The sequence below is a fragment of the Phyllostomus discolor genome, chromosome 4 (assembly GCF_004126475.2).
Source record: "Phyllostomus discolor isolate MPI-MPIP mPhyDis1 chromosome 4, mPhyDis1.pri.v3, whole genome shotgun sequence".
Lineage (NCBI taxonomy): Eukaryota > Metazoa > Chordata > Mammalia > Chiroptera > Phyllostomidae > Phyllostomus > Phyllostomus discolor.
Window position 1 is genome coordinate 63327852 of NC_040906.2, and position 13951 is coordinate 63341802.

General features: G+C 41.5%; 1 protein-coding gene across 1 annotated transcript in view; it reads right to left on the minus strand.

Annotated features, from left to right (window-relative positions):
* Positions 1–3211: 3211 nt before the first annotated feature.
* Positions 3212–13951, minus strand: part of UPP2 (uridine phosphorylase 2) — a 33016-nt gene continuing 22276 nt past the window's right edge. Inside the window, 1 exon segment of the mRNA XM_028510857.2 lies at positions 3212–3518. Within this exon segment, the coding sequence (XP_028366658.2) occupies positions 3367–3518 (152 nt within the window). The 3' untranslated portion in view covers positions 3212–3366.

The window sequence follows — 13951 nt, forward strand, 5'->3', positions numbered from 1 at the left end:
TTCCTTGAGGACCCCAATGTGCACTAGTGTGGAGAGCCACAGGGCAGTGTCCTGGGGGAAACACACTGACAGCACAGCCTTCTTCCACCCCTTCCCACACCCAAGCAGCTGGTCCCAGGGCCCACGCTCATCACTACACTGCTGTGTTCCCTCTTAGAATCAAGGCTAGCTGTTCTCCTGATCATTAATTCATATTTTATCTTTAAGACACAGTAAATTTTTCTCTCTTTATGAAGCAACTGTGAGCTAGCCCAGAGCCAGTTCAGTGCAGAGACTATATGAGATTCACCTGGGTAGTAGCTTCAGGCTTAGTGCCCATGATGTCCTTTCCATTTGCTTTTCCTTTTTCTTTCCCACTTATTCTAATTTATACTAATCTATTGTGCTTTTGTTTATCTCAGTAAACTGTTTCCAGTTTTGGGGGGGAAGAAGGAGGGACATGTTTTTATATGAACAAATGAACAAAGAAAAAACACACAAACAATGCACCAAAGAGCTTTTGCAAGCACATCTGTTTCCTGAAGGGTGTTCAAGGAGAAGACTGGACAAGCAGAGAAGGTGGGGGTTGGTGGTGAGGAGGGATGGTGGGTGGTGCCCAGATGGTGGGTGGTGCCCAGGCGTAGGGCAGTCAGGGTCGGTGAATGCCTACAGGGCACAAACTCCATGACAGTCTCAACAGTCTCAAGGTAGAGAGGAGACTTACACCTCCTAAATGAAGACAAGCTGGGCAGTTACCACTTAAGCTTATCAAAAAGAACAAATGTTTCTGACACAACATATGAATGAGAACAAATTGATGTCTTCCTAGTGTAACCCTAGTTCTAAAGGAACGAGAAGGGAAGGTTTGAGGGGCTAAGGAAAAAATAAACTTGGAGATCTTTGTGAAGGAGGTGAATGCAGGGCTTGGTTTTGACAGAGGGGAAGCCGTATGCTACACAAGAAAACAGGTTCTAGGCACAGCTCTACTCTGATGGTATAGAGGACTTCTTCCCCACAGCGTGAGACATGGTGGAAGGGACAGGAAGGGAGAGCTGTGCTGACAAGGAACTGAATAAGGAAAGGATGAGCCTTGCAAAGACTGGAGACATTTCAGTGAGAGTTTATAAGGAAAATACTAGGAAGAGTATTCTTCATTTAATGAATATTTATGGAGCATCTTTTATGGGATAGGCACTATGTTAGATGCTTGGGATACGGCAGTAAATAAAACAGGTACAATCTTTGCCCTCATGCACCTTACAGTCTAGGCACTAAACATTCATTAAACAACCCAAATCAGAAGCTGTGATGGGTACTTTAAAAAGGCAGCAGAGGGCACTGAGGGAGGCTATGAGTGAGGCTGGGAGAAATCTTGTTTGAGGACCAGGAAGGCTTCCCATTGGTGGACAAATGCAGAAGTATTTAGAAGAATCAATTAATAGATCTTGGCAATTGATTGGAATGGGAAACAAGGAGATAGACATCAGAGGGGTTTCCCAGGTTTCTGGCTTGTGCAGCTGATACCATTTACTGAGACAGGAAACAGTAGTGGGAAACACACACACTCCCAGTCAGGAGTTGAGAGGACGATTAACTAATTATTTCATTCTTCTGTCTCTTCCATAGCCTCCTCTTCTCTCAATGAAACAGGAACTGAAGATTTTTCTAGGAGCAGACAAGAAAGAAGTTCAAACTTATGGGGTTTGAAGTGTGTGTAGGGGGTGTTAGGGGTAAAGGGGACAATGCTTGGTGATGGCAGAGGGTCTGACTTTGGGTGGTGGTACACTTGAAACCTGTATGACCTATTAACCAATGTCACCCCAATACATTTAATATTAATTAATTAGTTAATTTAAAAAGATATGTTTGCACAAATGCAAAAAAAAAAAAGAAAGAAAGAAACTTATGGATGACATTCTGAAGTTATTTCTACTTGGTCTAAAAAATATGGGGTAAAATGAATACCCCACTACTAATGGCAATATTATTCTACTTTGCCCTTAGCTTTGATCTTTAGCTAATTATTGCAGTGCCTTAAAAATTGTACTCCAAAGCATATCTATTGCCAAAGTAAGTTCCAAAACTGATGCACCTCTCATGGGATTGTTCATTGTTGTTGACTAAAAAGATGCAAATAATCTCTATCATGGTTGAAATTAAACATTATTTTAGTCACAGCCATATAAATATATGTACACAATGTGACATACTGTACAAAATTGTCAGCCCTCCTCCACCCATCCCTGGCCCATGCTCCCCACCTCCTAAGTGTGTCAGCTTTAGAAGAACCCCAGCTCAGACAACTGGGTATACCTACTAAGTGATGCTGTGCCTCCCAGACAGTCTACTTGAATGGGAGTATGGGCAGGGTGTGGGCAAGACCTGCTTCAGAGTCACACAAAAGGATGACTTTAACATTTGAACCCAAATCTAAATCCAGTTGTTATAAATTCCTCAGCTTATTAGATAAATATTGAAATAAAATAAAAAATACAGCCTCCTCAAAATATACTTTTTTTTAAAAAATATTTTATTTATTTATTTTTTAGAGAGGGAAGGGAGGGAGATAGAGAGAGAGAAACATCAATGTACGGTTGCTGGGGGTTATGGCCTGCAACCCAAGAATGTACCCTGGCTGGGAATCGAACCTGGGACACTTTGGTTCCCAGCCCGCGCTCAATCCACTGAGCTACGCCAGCCAGGGCAAAATATACTTTCTTAAAAGAAAAAAACTTGATTTAATCATTTGTGATTTCCAAAGAAAAATGGTAATCTTTGCACTACTGAGACTTTTCACTTGAAAATAAGTGTGTGACTATATTTCATGATAAAAGCACAAACGAAGGCAAACTTGAGCCTCTAATTCTACTTTGTGGTATGCTGAAATTATGCAGGGGTGGGGGGAAGAAGTATGGTCATATTTCCCATAGACCTGCATTACACTCACTCTTTTTTCTGTAAATATTTTGAGTATGCATGAGCAATTTCTGTCACTTGTCCAAAACCTAGAAGTGCCTGACAATGTTCTAACATGAATTTCTGGATTGGTTGCAGAAACAGTGACTGGTAACCATGTCTACAAATGTCTGGTCTATTTTGATGTGAGTTTAATGAATGCTGCATATGAAACTCCAAATGACACAAGCCAGGAGTCTTAAATGTTTAATTATTAGCCCGACTTGTTATACAAAATTTGAATTTAATTTAATGTATACATGAAATTCTTTTAAGATAAATTTATTTTTTAGGAGAAAGAAGTTTTATAAAACCACTCTATTATGATTTTAGCATGTGGATGGAAACTATACGAAAAATGCCACAAATAATACATAACATCAACACTGCAACTTGAACTATAAACTTGCAGGGAAGGCTTGGGCTGCCCAGTTATGATGTCTGGTCACGGGGTCCAAGCCGCTGTTTGATGAAGCTGGCGATTAGGAGCAGAGGCCGTTGCTGGTGCTCCACCAGAACTTCGTGGGGTAAGTCGATCTGGTCACATTCTAGTCTGTCCAGAAGTGTCACAAAGACCACAGCAGCTAGAAGAGCAAGCACCACCATTGCTGCAAACAGGTTTTATCTTTTCTGTGGGAACATTAGCCCAACACCTCAATGCCCCTAGCTCACCTTGTGTCATTTTCCATCATGTAGACGCAACCCAGGCGACCCTCTAGCCTCCTATATATGTAACTCATATTTCTGTGGCCGCTCACCAAACACTCCATCTAATTAAGTTAATGGAAATAATTTTAAGCATTTCCCCCCCTCCTTTCCCCTACAATTGGCTAGATTAAAGGAAAGCTTTATGTTAGGTTAATAATAAGGAGGGATCTTTGCCATTCAGGACACATAAACCTCCAGCTTTCTATCCTATTTCCAGTTAGATGAGGCTCTTACTTGAGGATAGAACTGGAGAGATAGCCATTATTCTTGAGATGACATTTTACTCCTCTGTGCAATGTTTGAGTTTGCCTGCAGCATCCCTTGCTGAAGAGTAAAGTAAATATAAAAGATATGAATGCTGACCTCAGGAAATCCCATTAAAAGTGAGTACTGGCCCTCATGAAATTTGAGAAGAAAAATATTAAATGAAATGCTTAAATATAAGAATCAACTCCATGAAGAAGCAAATTTATTAGCATTTAGTTTCTAAAGAATGGGGATAAAATCCTCTGATAGATGCAAAAGTAGGGGAAAAGAACAAACGTTTTTTCTAAAAGCAAACAAAGAAACTGCAACTTTCATCTTTGAAAAGTCACCATGATTGGCAGTTTCTCTGGTTTGTTTCATCAAGAAGAACCAGAGAGAAAAACTGGGTCTCCTACAAATTCTTTTCTGTCAGTTTTACATGAAATCTTTCATTTCAAGGGATGTGATTATACACATGGAAATCAGTGTCAACCAATTAGAACTGATGGTGCAATAATCTCTACCTTCATCTGCAGCATTTAAAAAGGGATTTCAGTGTTTATGGGACTATATGTGGTTACATTAACAGGCTTTGATGGCGTGGAGATAAAGTTGGACTGGAGTGCAATATTTATTTGTTTGACCTCTCCCCTATTTCAGACTTCTTTATAAGATCTGGGTTTGGGAAGGAGAAATGGATTGTACTTATAATAGATGCTATCTTTTCTCTTTGGTTCACTTCTTACTATCTGCCAGGTATTTATAATATCATTTAGTCCTTACAGCTGTACTGTGAGCTAGCTCTTATTTTTATCCCCTTTTGACAGATGATGAAATGAAGACTTAGGGAGGTCAAACAAATGGCCCAGGATACACACTTAGTAAATAGCCAACCAATTCCCAGCTTCCTAAACTGCTAAGAAGAGTTCCATACTTTCCATCCACCTGTCACTTGAGCTGGCACATGCTGAACCATTAGGCAGACCTGCTCTGACTTATCGGTCAAACTGACCCTCCTGTTCAATGAAGTGAAAAGGAACGAAAATATTCAACTTGAGCTGAGTTAACTATTTCATCACCTGGGGCCCTTTTCATTCAAATCTCACTTGGTTGTTAAGCAACTTGGCTGAACAGGTAAATAAACAAATGAAGGGCTGGAAACATCCCCAGCTTTTCAAGGTAATGATCAGCAAGTCTGTGAAGCCTGGCATGAGCAGGTGGTAGCAGGGAAATGTTGAACGTTGTTCTTTAATCCTTCCCTTGGAAGAAGAATGAAAGGAAACCTGTGCTCTGTACTTTTTGCAGAGCAGGAGTTGACTTGGCTAAACATCTCTTCAGGAGATTTCAAGGGTAATGCCAAAGATGGAAAAGAACAGGTCATAGCAATCTCAGTGGTGTTTTCTTGACCCTAGAGGCCCCTTGGACAGCAGCATATAATAATCTTGTCACCTACAATTACTATTTCCACGAGCAATTAAAAGGAACTAATTGCCCAAAAACAATTTGTCAAAATTAAGCCTGATTATGGCTTTGCTACCATAATCCTCAGATTGGGGTGGGAGGTGGCTCCTGTGGAGGGACATGTAGGGACCTAGCTGTCACCAAGGAGGTTGTCGGCAACTGGTGTCAGGCTGCACCGTGCTGGGCACACACATGGGTGTGAACCCGGAGCTCAAGGCCTCTGAACACCAGGAACTCTTGGTGAGCCTCAGGTTTTTGGAACCATTATGGTCCCCTTGAGAATCTGATGAAAGTTGTCATTGAAATCTCTTTTCACAAAATAAGCATACCTGCCTGCATATACACACAAAATATGTGCTTTTAATTTTAGGGGTTCAGGGCCTCTGCAGCCCACCATGAATCCTTAGGACTCTATGGACCTCTGCTAACCACCCTCCCCCCAACCCCTGCCTTTCTGGTTCAGAATGGACTTCCAGGAAAGTTTTCCCATGAACCACAGGCAAAGACAGCAAGGCTGGGCACAAATGCCCCTGTGCACAACAGAACCCGGACAGGGCTGGGCCTCAGAAAACGGCAAAGTAGCAATGGGGAGCTTGAGAATTCCCAGCCTGGCTCTTATGACAGCTCCTCTTCCACTTCTCCTGGTCCTTTTCATGGCCTCCTTCACCCATCAAGGTTTGAGTTTATTAAGCAGACCCCATCTTTACCCCCTGTATGCCTGGTATATAAAGCACAGGGCTCTCAACAACCCAGAGCCTCTGTGCTGCCTCTGTCTCCCCTGAGACATCAATCTCAGCTGTTGGCTGTGAATCAGTAACTAAGTGCAGAAAATTCATATGCAAAGGGACTGATCAAAACTAGGCAGCATAGAAACAATTTGTTCTTCTAGATTGGTGTCTTTCAAAATGTGTTCCACTGGCTACCTCCCTCAGAACCAGAACTTAATGATAACACAGAGTCCTGGACTCTATCCCTGACAGGCACAATTAGGAGGGAGAGGAGAGAGAGGGCAGTGAATCTGCTGTTTGTTGTGGTGGTGGTAGTGGTCGTTCTGAAGAGAGACTATGAACCTTGTATACCCGTGGGAGGCTGGCTGGGAAAAGGCAGCAGAGCATGATGCAAAGGGGCCTCAAATCAGAGCTGGGTTCAAATCCCAGCTCTGCTACTTTTTAGTTGTGAAACCCTGTGGGAGCCTCTCTGAGCCACAGATTTTTCTCCTGTGAGGGTGAATAGAGCTGTGGTCGGTCACTTTGCACCCTCGTGTAATAACATTTCAAAAACCTGACTTTTTTCCACTACAGAGTTAAGAAATGTTACAGCTCCACACGAAATATAATCTTTAATCCTTGCTGTAATATCTTTTTTACTTTATCAGTGATCACCATGCAGTTCCCAAAGCCCAATATCCTTCATTGCTGGGACCAGCAGAAGAACATAAAATGGAATTAAAGTCAAGATTCTGCTCCCTTTCATTGAACTGTAATAAAATAATATTATGAAGACTAAATATATCCCCCAAGTTACCAGTATCTGTCAAAAGAAATAACATTGAATTTTTCCTTTACCCTAAAGAAAAACCACGGTGAGCACCACAAAAACCAAAGACAAAGAGAATTTAAGCAGAACCTAGTCTTAGATAAATATTAGGTTTCATATATTGCCATGCAAGCAGGTGTATGTCAAAAGGTAGCACTGCCTTTTAAAAATGGATACAAATTGAACATACTTATTACAAGTTCACAGTGCAACAGGGTTATCACCTTTAATCAGAATGTTAGGGGTTGAATTAATGTAGCATTGCTCTAAGAGAGGGACGGGCGTAGGTGTATTATAAAGTCATAGATGAATGCATTTGTGCAGCACAGCACAGTGGGTTTGCAGTATTCTGAAGCCTCTGCCTTTCTATATAGAATAATTTTGTGAATGCCACTATTTCCTTTCCCAAATCTTTGTTAAAGCAGCATTGAATTCCCACTATTCTTTTTTAGGATGATGAGATCAGGATAACAACAGTGACTTTTTGGTGTCTGTGGCCCCATTTCAAACAGTTTGTCCATCTATGAAATATCAAGAGATTCTGGGGCTACTGATAAAGCAGAAATACCATATGAACCTTATAGAAAAAGGGAGGCTTAAATTTAATGTGTTGTCTCTTCCTACCTGGACAGTTAAGAGGAACTCCAAAATCCTTTAGACAATTCCAAGCCACTAAGGAGGCTGGGGGATGAAGGAACCAGTTGCATTTGCTATAGCCATTTTCTACAGTAAGTTAAGGTTAAGTAGTCATTGTTTGCATTGTTCATTCATTCACTTGGCAAATACGAGTATGTACCCAATGCCCACATGGCAGATGTTATTCTAAGTGCTAGGGATATTAGCAAGAAAGTGACAAACAACATCCCTGTTCTCATGGTGCTCATATTGTAATGGAGAGAGATATTAAATGCATACTTGTAGCTTCCAGCATGAATATATGTAAAGCAATATGTAAATTAATATATAAATAAACTAAAATACAGTTTATATGCAGAGAAATGAAGTAGAATGAGTGAGTGGCTAGAATGAATGTGAGTAGGTTTAGCTCAGGTAGCATTTCAAGGCTTGACAAAGTGAGAGTTATGGGGAGATCCCTTATTAACCACACAGGTAAGAAGTGGTAATCCATGTGGACCCAAGACCTCCTTGTTTCAGGTGGACACAGAGAGGCCTATTTCTGCATTGGCCCCAAATCAGTGAGTGACTCCTCTGAGTTAGGAGAATGGGTCTCTAGAAGACCTTTGCTTAAATAAACCATTAGCCATCATCACCTCAGTTTGAAATCAGATTGCATTCAGTCATCTGGTAGTATCAAAGGGACAGATAGGCCATTAGAGAAAACTGCCTGGAGAGACGGGGTCTGTTGGGCCATTATTAAAAGTGGGAGTGGGATGGAGGGGGATAGTGAGCAAGACTGAGAGGCCACCTATGTTCCCTACTATTGGTGTATCCTCCCTATATTCCTCTATGTTAAAACAGCTGCTTGTGAAGTTTCTCTCAGCCCTTCCTCTAAGCAAGCTTTTCTAGCTTGCACAGAGCTTTCCCAAGCCTCACTACAGTGGGGGAAGGATGTTATGAAGCGATGAAAGATCGGAATGTGGTAGCAGCATGTGCATGGATGGGGCTTTTGTCTGTGCTCTTGGTGGTTGACCTTCCAGGGTGCAAATGTACCAGGAATTGAGGTTTCAAAACAGTGGAGTATTCACAACAAAGTAATTCAGACAGAAATACTCTAAAGAACTACACAATTAGAGAGCTACAGATGCAACCTTTAGTGAAAATGTTGGCAGCCCATAGGGTCTGCTCAGTAACAAGTCTGCGGCAGCTACTGGCAGGTCGAAATCAACTACTAACAGCAGCAGAAAAAAAGAAAAATGCAGCAGGTAGCTGGAATAGAGCACACTAGGAAGGAAGGAATGCAGGGGGGGGGGGGTGATGGTAGGTGGCAGAGAGAGCAAGGTCATGAGGATTTGCATCAAGCATAAAAGTCCTTACAACGGAATTATTTCTCTGAAGTTTTGGCAACATCCTTAAAAAGAAAGACTTGGGTCCAGGGTACACAAGCTCAGGGCTCTCTCTGGCTGCCAATCGGAGCCTCTTAAGAAGGAACTAATGGTCATCACCAAACTTACTCATATATCAGGATAGCATGTTCATACTAGGCATTTTATGTTTAAACTGGTTACTAAATTCTGCTCTATTTGCATATTAGGTGGAGCTGGGATTCAAGAGACCACTTGTTATTTTTATTTTTTAATATATTTTATTGATTATACTATTACAGTTGTCCCATTTCCCCCTCTTCATTCCCCTCCACCCTGCATACCCTCTCCCACCCACATTCCCCCCCTTTAGTTCATGTCCATGTGTCATAAGTTCTTTAGCTTTTATATTTCCCATACTATTCTTGTCCTGCCCCTGTCTATTTTCTCCCTATCGTCTATGCTACTTATTCTCTGTACCTTTTCCCCCTCTCTCCTCCTCCCACTCCTCTATTGTGATCTCCATGTGATCTCCATTTCTGTGGTTCTGTTCCTGGTCTAGTTGTTTGCTTAGTTTGTTTTTGTTTTAGGTGTGGTTGTTAATAACTGTGAGTTTGCTGTCTTTTTACTGTTCATATTTTTTATCTTCTTTTTCTTAGATAAGTCCCTTTAACATTTCATATAATAAAGGCTTGGTGATGATGAACTCCTTTAACTTGACCTTATCTAAGAAGCGCTTTATCTGCCCTCCCATTCTAAATGAAAACCTTGCTGGATAGAGCAATCTAGAATGTAGGTCCTTGCCTTTCATGACTTGGAATACTTCTTTCCAGCCTCTTCTTGCCTGTAAGGTCTCTTTTGAGAAATCAGCTGACAGTCTCATAGGAACTCGTTTGTAGGAGACTGTCCCCTTATCTCTTGCTGCTTCTAGGATTCTCTCCTTCATTTTAATCTTGGCTAATGTAATTATGATGTGTCTTGCTTGTCCCTCCTTGGGTCCAACTTCTTTGGGACTCTCTGAGCTTCCTGGACTTCCTAGAAGTCCGTTTCCTTTGCTAGACTGCGGAAGTTCTCCTTTATTATTTGTTCAAATAACTTTTCCACTTGTTGCTCTTTCTCTTCTCCTTCTGGTACCCCTATAATTTGGATGTTGGAACGTTTAAAGACGTCCTGGACGTTCCTAAGCCTCTCCTCATTTTTTTGAATTCTTGTTTCTTCATTCTTTTCTGATTGAATGTTTTTTTCTTCCTTCTGGTCCACTCTATTGATGTGAGAGCCAGTTTTCTTTCCATCACTGTTGGTTCCCTGTGTGTTTTTCTTTATTTCACTTATTGTAGCCTTCATTTTTTTCATCTAATTTGTGACCAAAGTCAACCAATTCTGTTAGCATCCTGATCACCAGTGCTTTGAACTGTGCATCTGATAGGTTGGCTATCTCTTTCTCTTGATTGCTTAAAAGTATTGGCTCTGAGGCTTTCGTTTGTTCTTCTGTTTAAGCCATCTTTGGGGGGGGGGGGCTAGTCACACCTGTTATGTATGAGGTACGTATGAGGGGTGGAGCCTTAGGTGTTCACCCCGGTGGGGCAACCCAGTCTCTGGGTTGTGATGTTGTATGTGGGGGCAGGATTCAGAGAGTGAACAATGGGGCTTGCTCCGCTCTCCGTCAGATTTCAGTTCCTTCTGCTGCTTCCTGCAAGCAAATTGGGCCCTTCTGGTGCTGGTTCCCGGGTGGGTGGGCTTAATGTATGTTCTAGGACCCTGTGGGTCTCTCCAGCAAACTCTCCTGTGAGGCCGGGAGTCTCTCCTGGCACCTGAACTCCCACAGATGTTTTCAATCAGTGCTTTTAGGCTTTATTTCCCAGTGCTGGGTCCCTGGGTTGTGTGGTCTGTCTCACTGCTCGTTTTCACCTGGTTTATCTGTGTGTGAATGTGTGACTGTGGACAGGCAGCTGCCTTGTGCACCTCACTGGATCTGCTTGTTGCCTCCCCACACCTGGGGTCTGCTAGCTGCCACCTACGTACCTGGATCTGCCAGCCACCACTTTTTCCTGCTGCCGCCCATCTCCGCTAGCCTCCGACTCCGCCCCTCTTACCAGTCTGGATGAATGGTTGTCGGATTTCCATACAGTTCAATTTTTTGTCTGTTCTGGTTGTTTTTTTTGTTTGTTTCTAAATTTTTGTTGTCCTTATTTTTGGTTGTGCGAGGAGGCACAGTGTGTCCACCTACACCTCCATCTTGGCCGAAGTCTACTTGTTGTTTTTATAATAAAGAAATGTGAAGAGCATATCCTGGGACAGAAATGCCTGAATCCAGGGGTTCCTGTGGGCTGTGTGCTGACTGGACTGCTCTTAGGTGAGGTCAAGGGGCCCTCAGCTGGTGTTCCCACTCTCACTAACTGTGGAGAGAAAATCAGATGCTATTGTTTCTCTGAAAGGGGGTGTTAATGATGACCTAAAGAGGACAAGGATGCATTTTCATCCTTCACTCATATAGTACAAAGATTCGCTTGTACATGTACTCTGAGAGTTGGAAGTAATTAAGGATAGTGCTTCTGTAATTAATCTCTTCTGAACTATAACTTCTTTCTAAAATGTATTTTTAGAAAAATTACCACATATATTTTGTTTGTAATTTTGTATATTCAAATTGACTGAAATTAAAATTCCAGTTTTTATCAAATGAAGCATTATCATGCTATAATTCTTCACTGCTTTTTGAAGGTTTCTTTTCTGGGTGCCAGGATGCAAGACTCTCCAAGTGTTCTGCCAGTGGCATCGGCCTCCTGTCTTTAGTCTGCTCTGCTGGATCTTCCTCACCTCCCTTAGCTTTTAACTTCTAACCAAGGGCCTTTCTTCAACTGTTTCTATCCTCACCTGCTCTGTCATCTCATCTGTTGCTTTGTTTTAATTGTCATTTATACACTGTCCATTTACAATTTTAATTCTCTTGTTCAGACCTCTTGCCTAAACTCCAGATTCATAAATCCATCTGCTTGCTCAGCCCCAAAGCCTCACCTAATTTCCTCTCTCCTAGTTATAGCTCCATCCTTCCAGTTGCTTGGGCCAAAAACCTAGATATCAATCTTGATTCCTCTCTCTCTCTCTCAATCACATTGTCGATAAATCTTTCTAGACCTGCCTTCAAAATGTGCCTACAATGAGGCTGCTCACCATCTCCACTGTGCTCACCCTGGTCCACCACCTCTCCCTACACTGATGTATTTGCCCTCTTCTTCCTCTCCCTGCTTCTACCTTTGGGCCCAGTAGGCTCTTCCAACTCAGCAAGCAATGCAATCCTATTAACCCCAAGTCATATCTGGTCCTTCTCTATTCAAAGCTCTCCAATGACTTCCCATTTTGCTCAGAGTAGAAAGTCATGCTTCTCACATGACCACAACACCTGCACTTCCATCTCTTCCCACCTTCCACTGCTGTCACTCCCCTCCTGGCACACTGGTCTCCTAGTTCTGCCAACACACCCTGTATGTTCCTGCCTGGTGGCCTTAGATTTGCAGTTTTCAGACCTCCTCCTCCGATGTCCACATGGCATTTTCTGAAACTGCGCCTTCTCTATGCATCCTTCCCTGACCATGCTACTTAATATTATGGGTTTTTTTCCCTTTATACCTTGGTCATCCCTGCTCCTTTCCCTGCCTTATTTTAGTCACAGCTCTCTTCAGCATCTAACATGTCACTGTGTTACTAGACATTAGTCCTTTTGTTGTTCATTTCCTTCCCTAAATTCCTTAAGGGCAGAGATTTCATCTGCAGTGTCCACTGCTGTATCCCCAGTGCTTGGGCACTCAAGCCATTTGTTGATGCTCAGAAGAAAGTCTTTCTTTGTTTAAGAAGAAAATGATGGAGAGAAACTTATGAACGAAAATCTGATTTAAAAACTAGCCTTCTTATTATGCCATGCACTCAGTAGACACACTATAAAACACATTTGAGTCAATAACATATTTTATGGATTTTTTTCTGAAACAAAGAAGGATCATTGATGTGTAAAATGCAAAGCTGTAAATTCTGAAAAAGTTGCTCCAACATTTTCTTGGACATCATTATTAATATTGGGGTACTGTGTCCCACTCAAAACCATTATTGTAGATGGTGTTATTATGCTTTAGATCTGAGGCTTTCAAAGTCAATTAAATACAGAATATTTTATTCATTTTGCAGCTGTACCCCTTTCCATTTATAAAATTGAAAAAAATTAAGTCTAGAAGATGACTATGAAAATAATTTAAAGTCAGAAAGAATAGTTATACAGACTAGCACCCATGAAAATTGTTTTACTTTAGTAGTTTTGTTGATGCTGGTCAAAGGTCGGTGTTACTCTTGAAATAATTTCACCAAAAATAAAAATGCAAGCTGCACCCATATTTGATTTCTTAATACAATTTTGCACTAAAAGGAACTAGAGCTTCCTGGAGAAACTGTTGATTCCAGATTCGAGGCAAGGAAAATGCAGCTTGTGCCTCAGAATACTGTTGTGCCAAGGAGAGAAAGTTCTCAAGAGCTAATACATCTATTTCAAAAGGACAAAAAACAGTGCAATTGAGGGGGCTCTTCCTGGCCAAATTTTGGATAAGTTGAGTATCACAAAAAAAAAAAAATGACAGAAACTGTTTATAACACATTGATTTGAACAAAATCCACAATCCAAAAATGACTTTCCCCAACCAAAAAGAAAAAGAGAGGTAGAAAGAGGCAGAAAAGTGTGTAAGGAAGAAACGTTCTTCTTAAAGAAGAATTCCAGGTAATAAATGTAGGAGGAATGACGCAATGAGAAAGCCTTCATTTTGCAGACTATGCTAAAATTATTGGGTGAAAGGTGGTTGGGTTACAAGATAGCCTCACAGTGCCAAATTATCTATCACCCCAAAGATTATTTGCTACTCATAAAGAGAAAACTTTAGCTTTTAAATGGGAGGAGATGGCCCTTACCACGTGAACCAGTGGGATATCCTCATGTTACATCTCCTTGATGCAGTGCAATGGAATGTTTACATGTTTCTGAACTGTTCCTGCCATAGAGCTGTATCTGATCAGATCACTAGACCTCTCTTCCACTTTACAGGAAA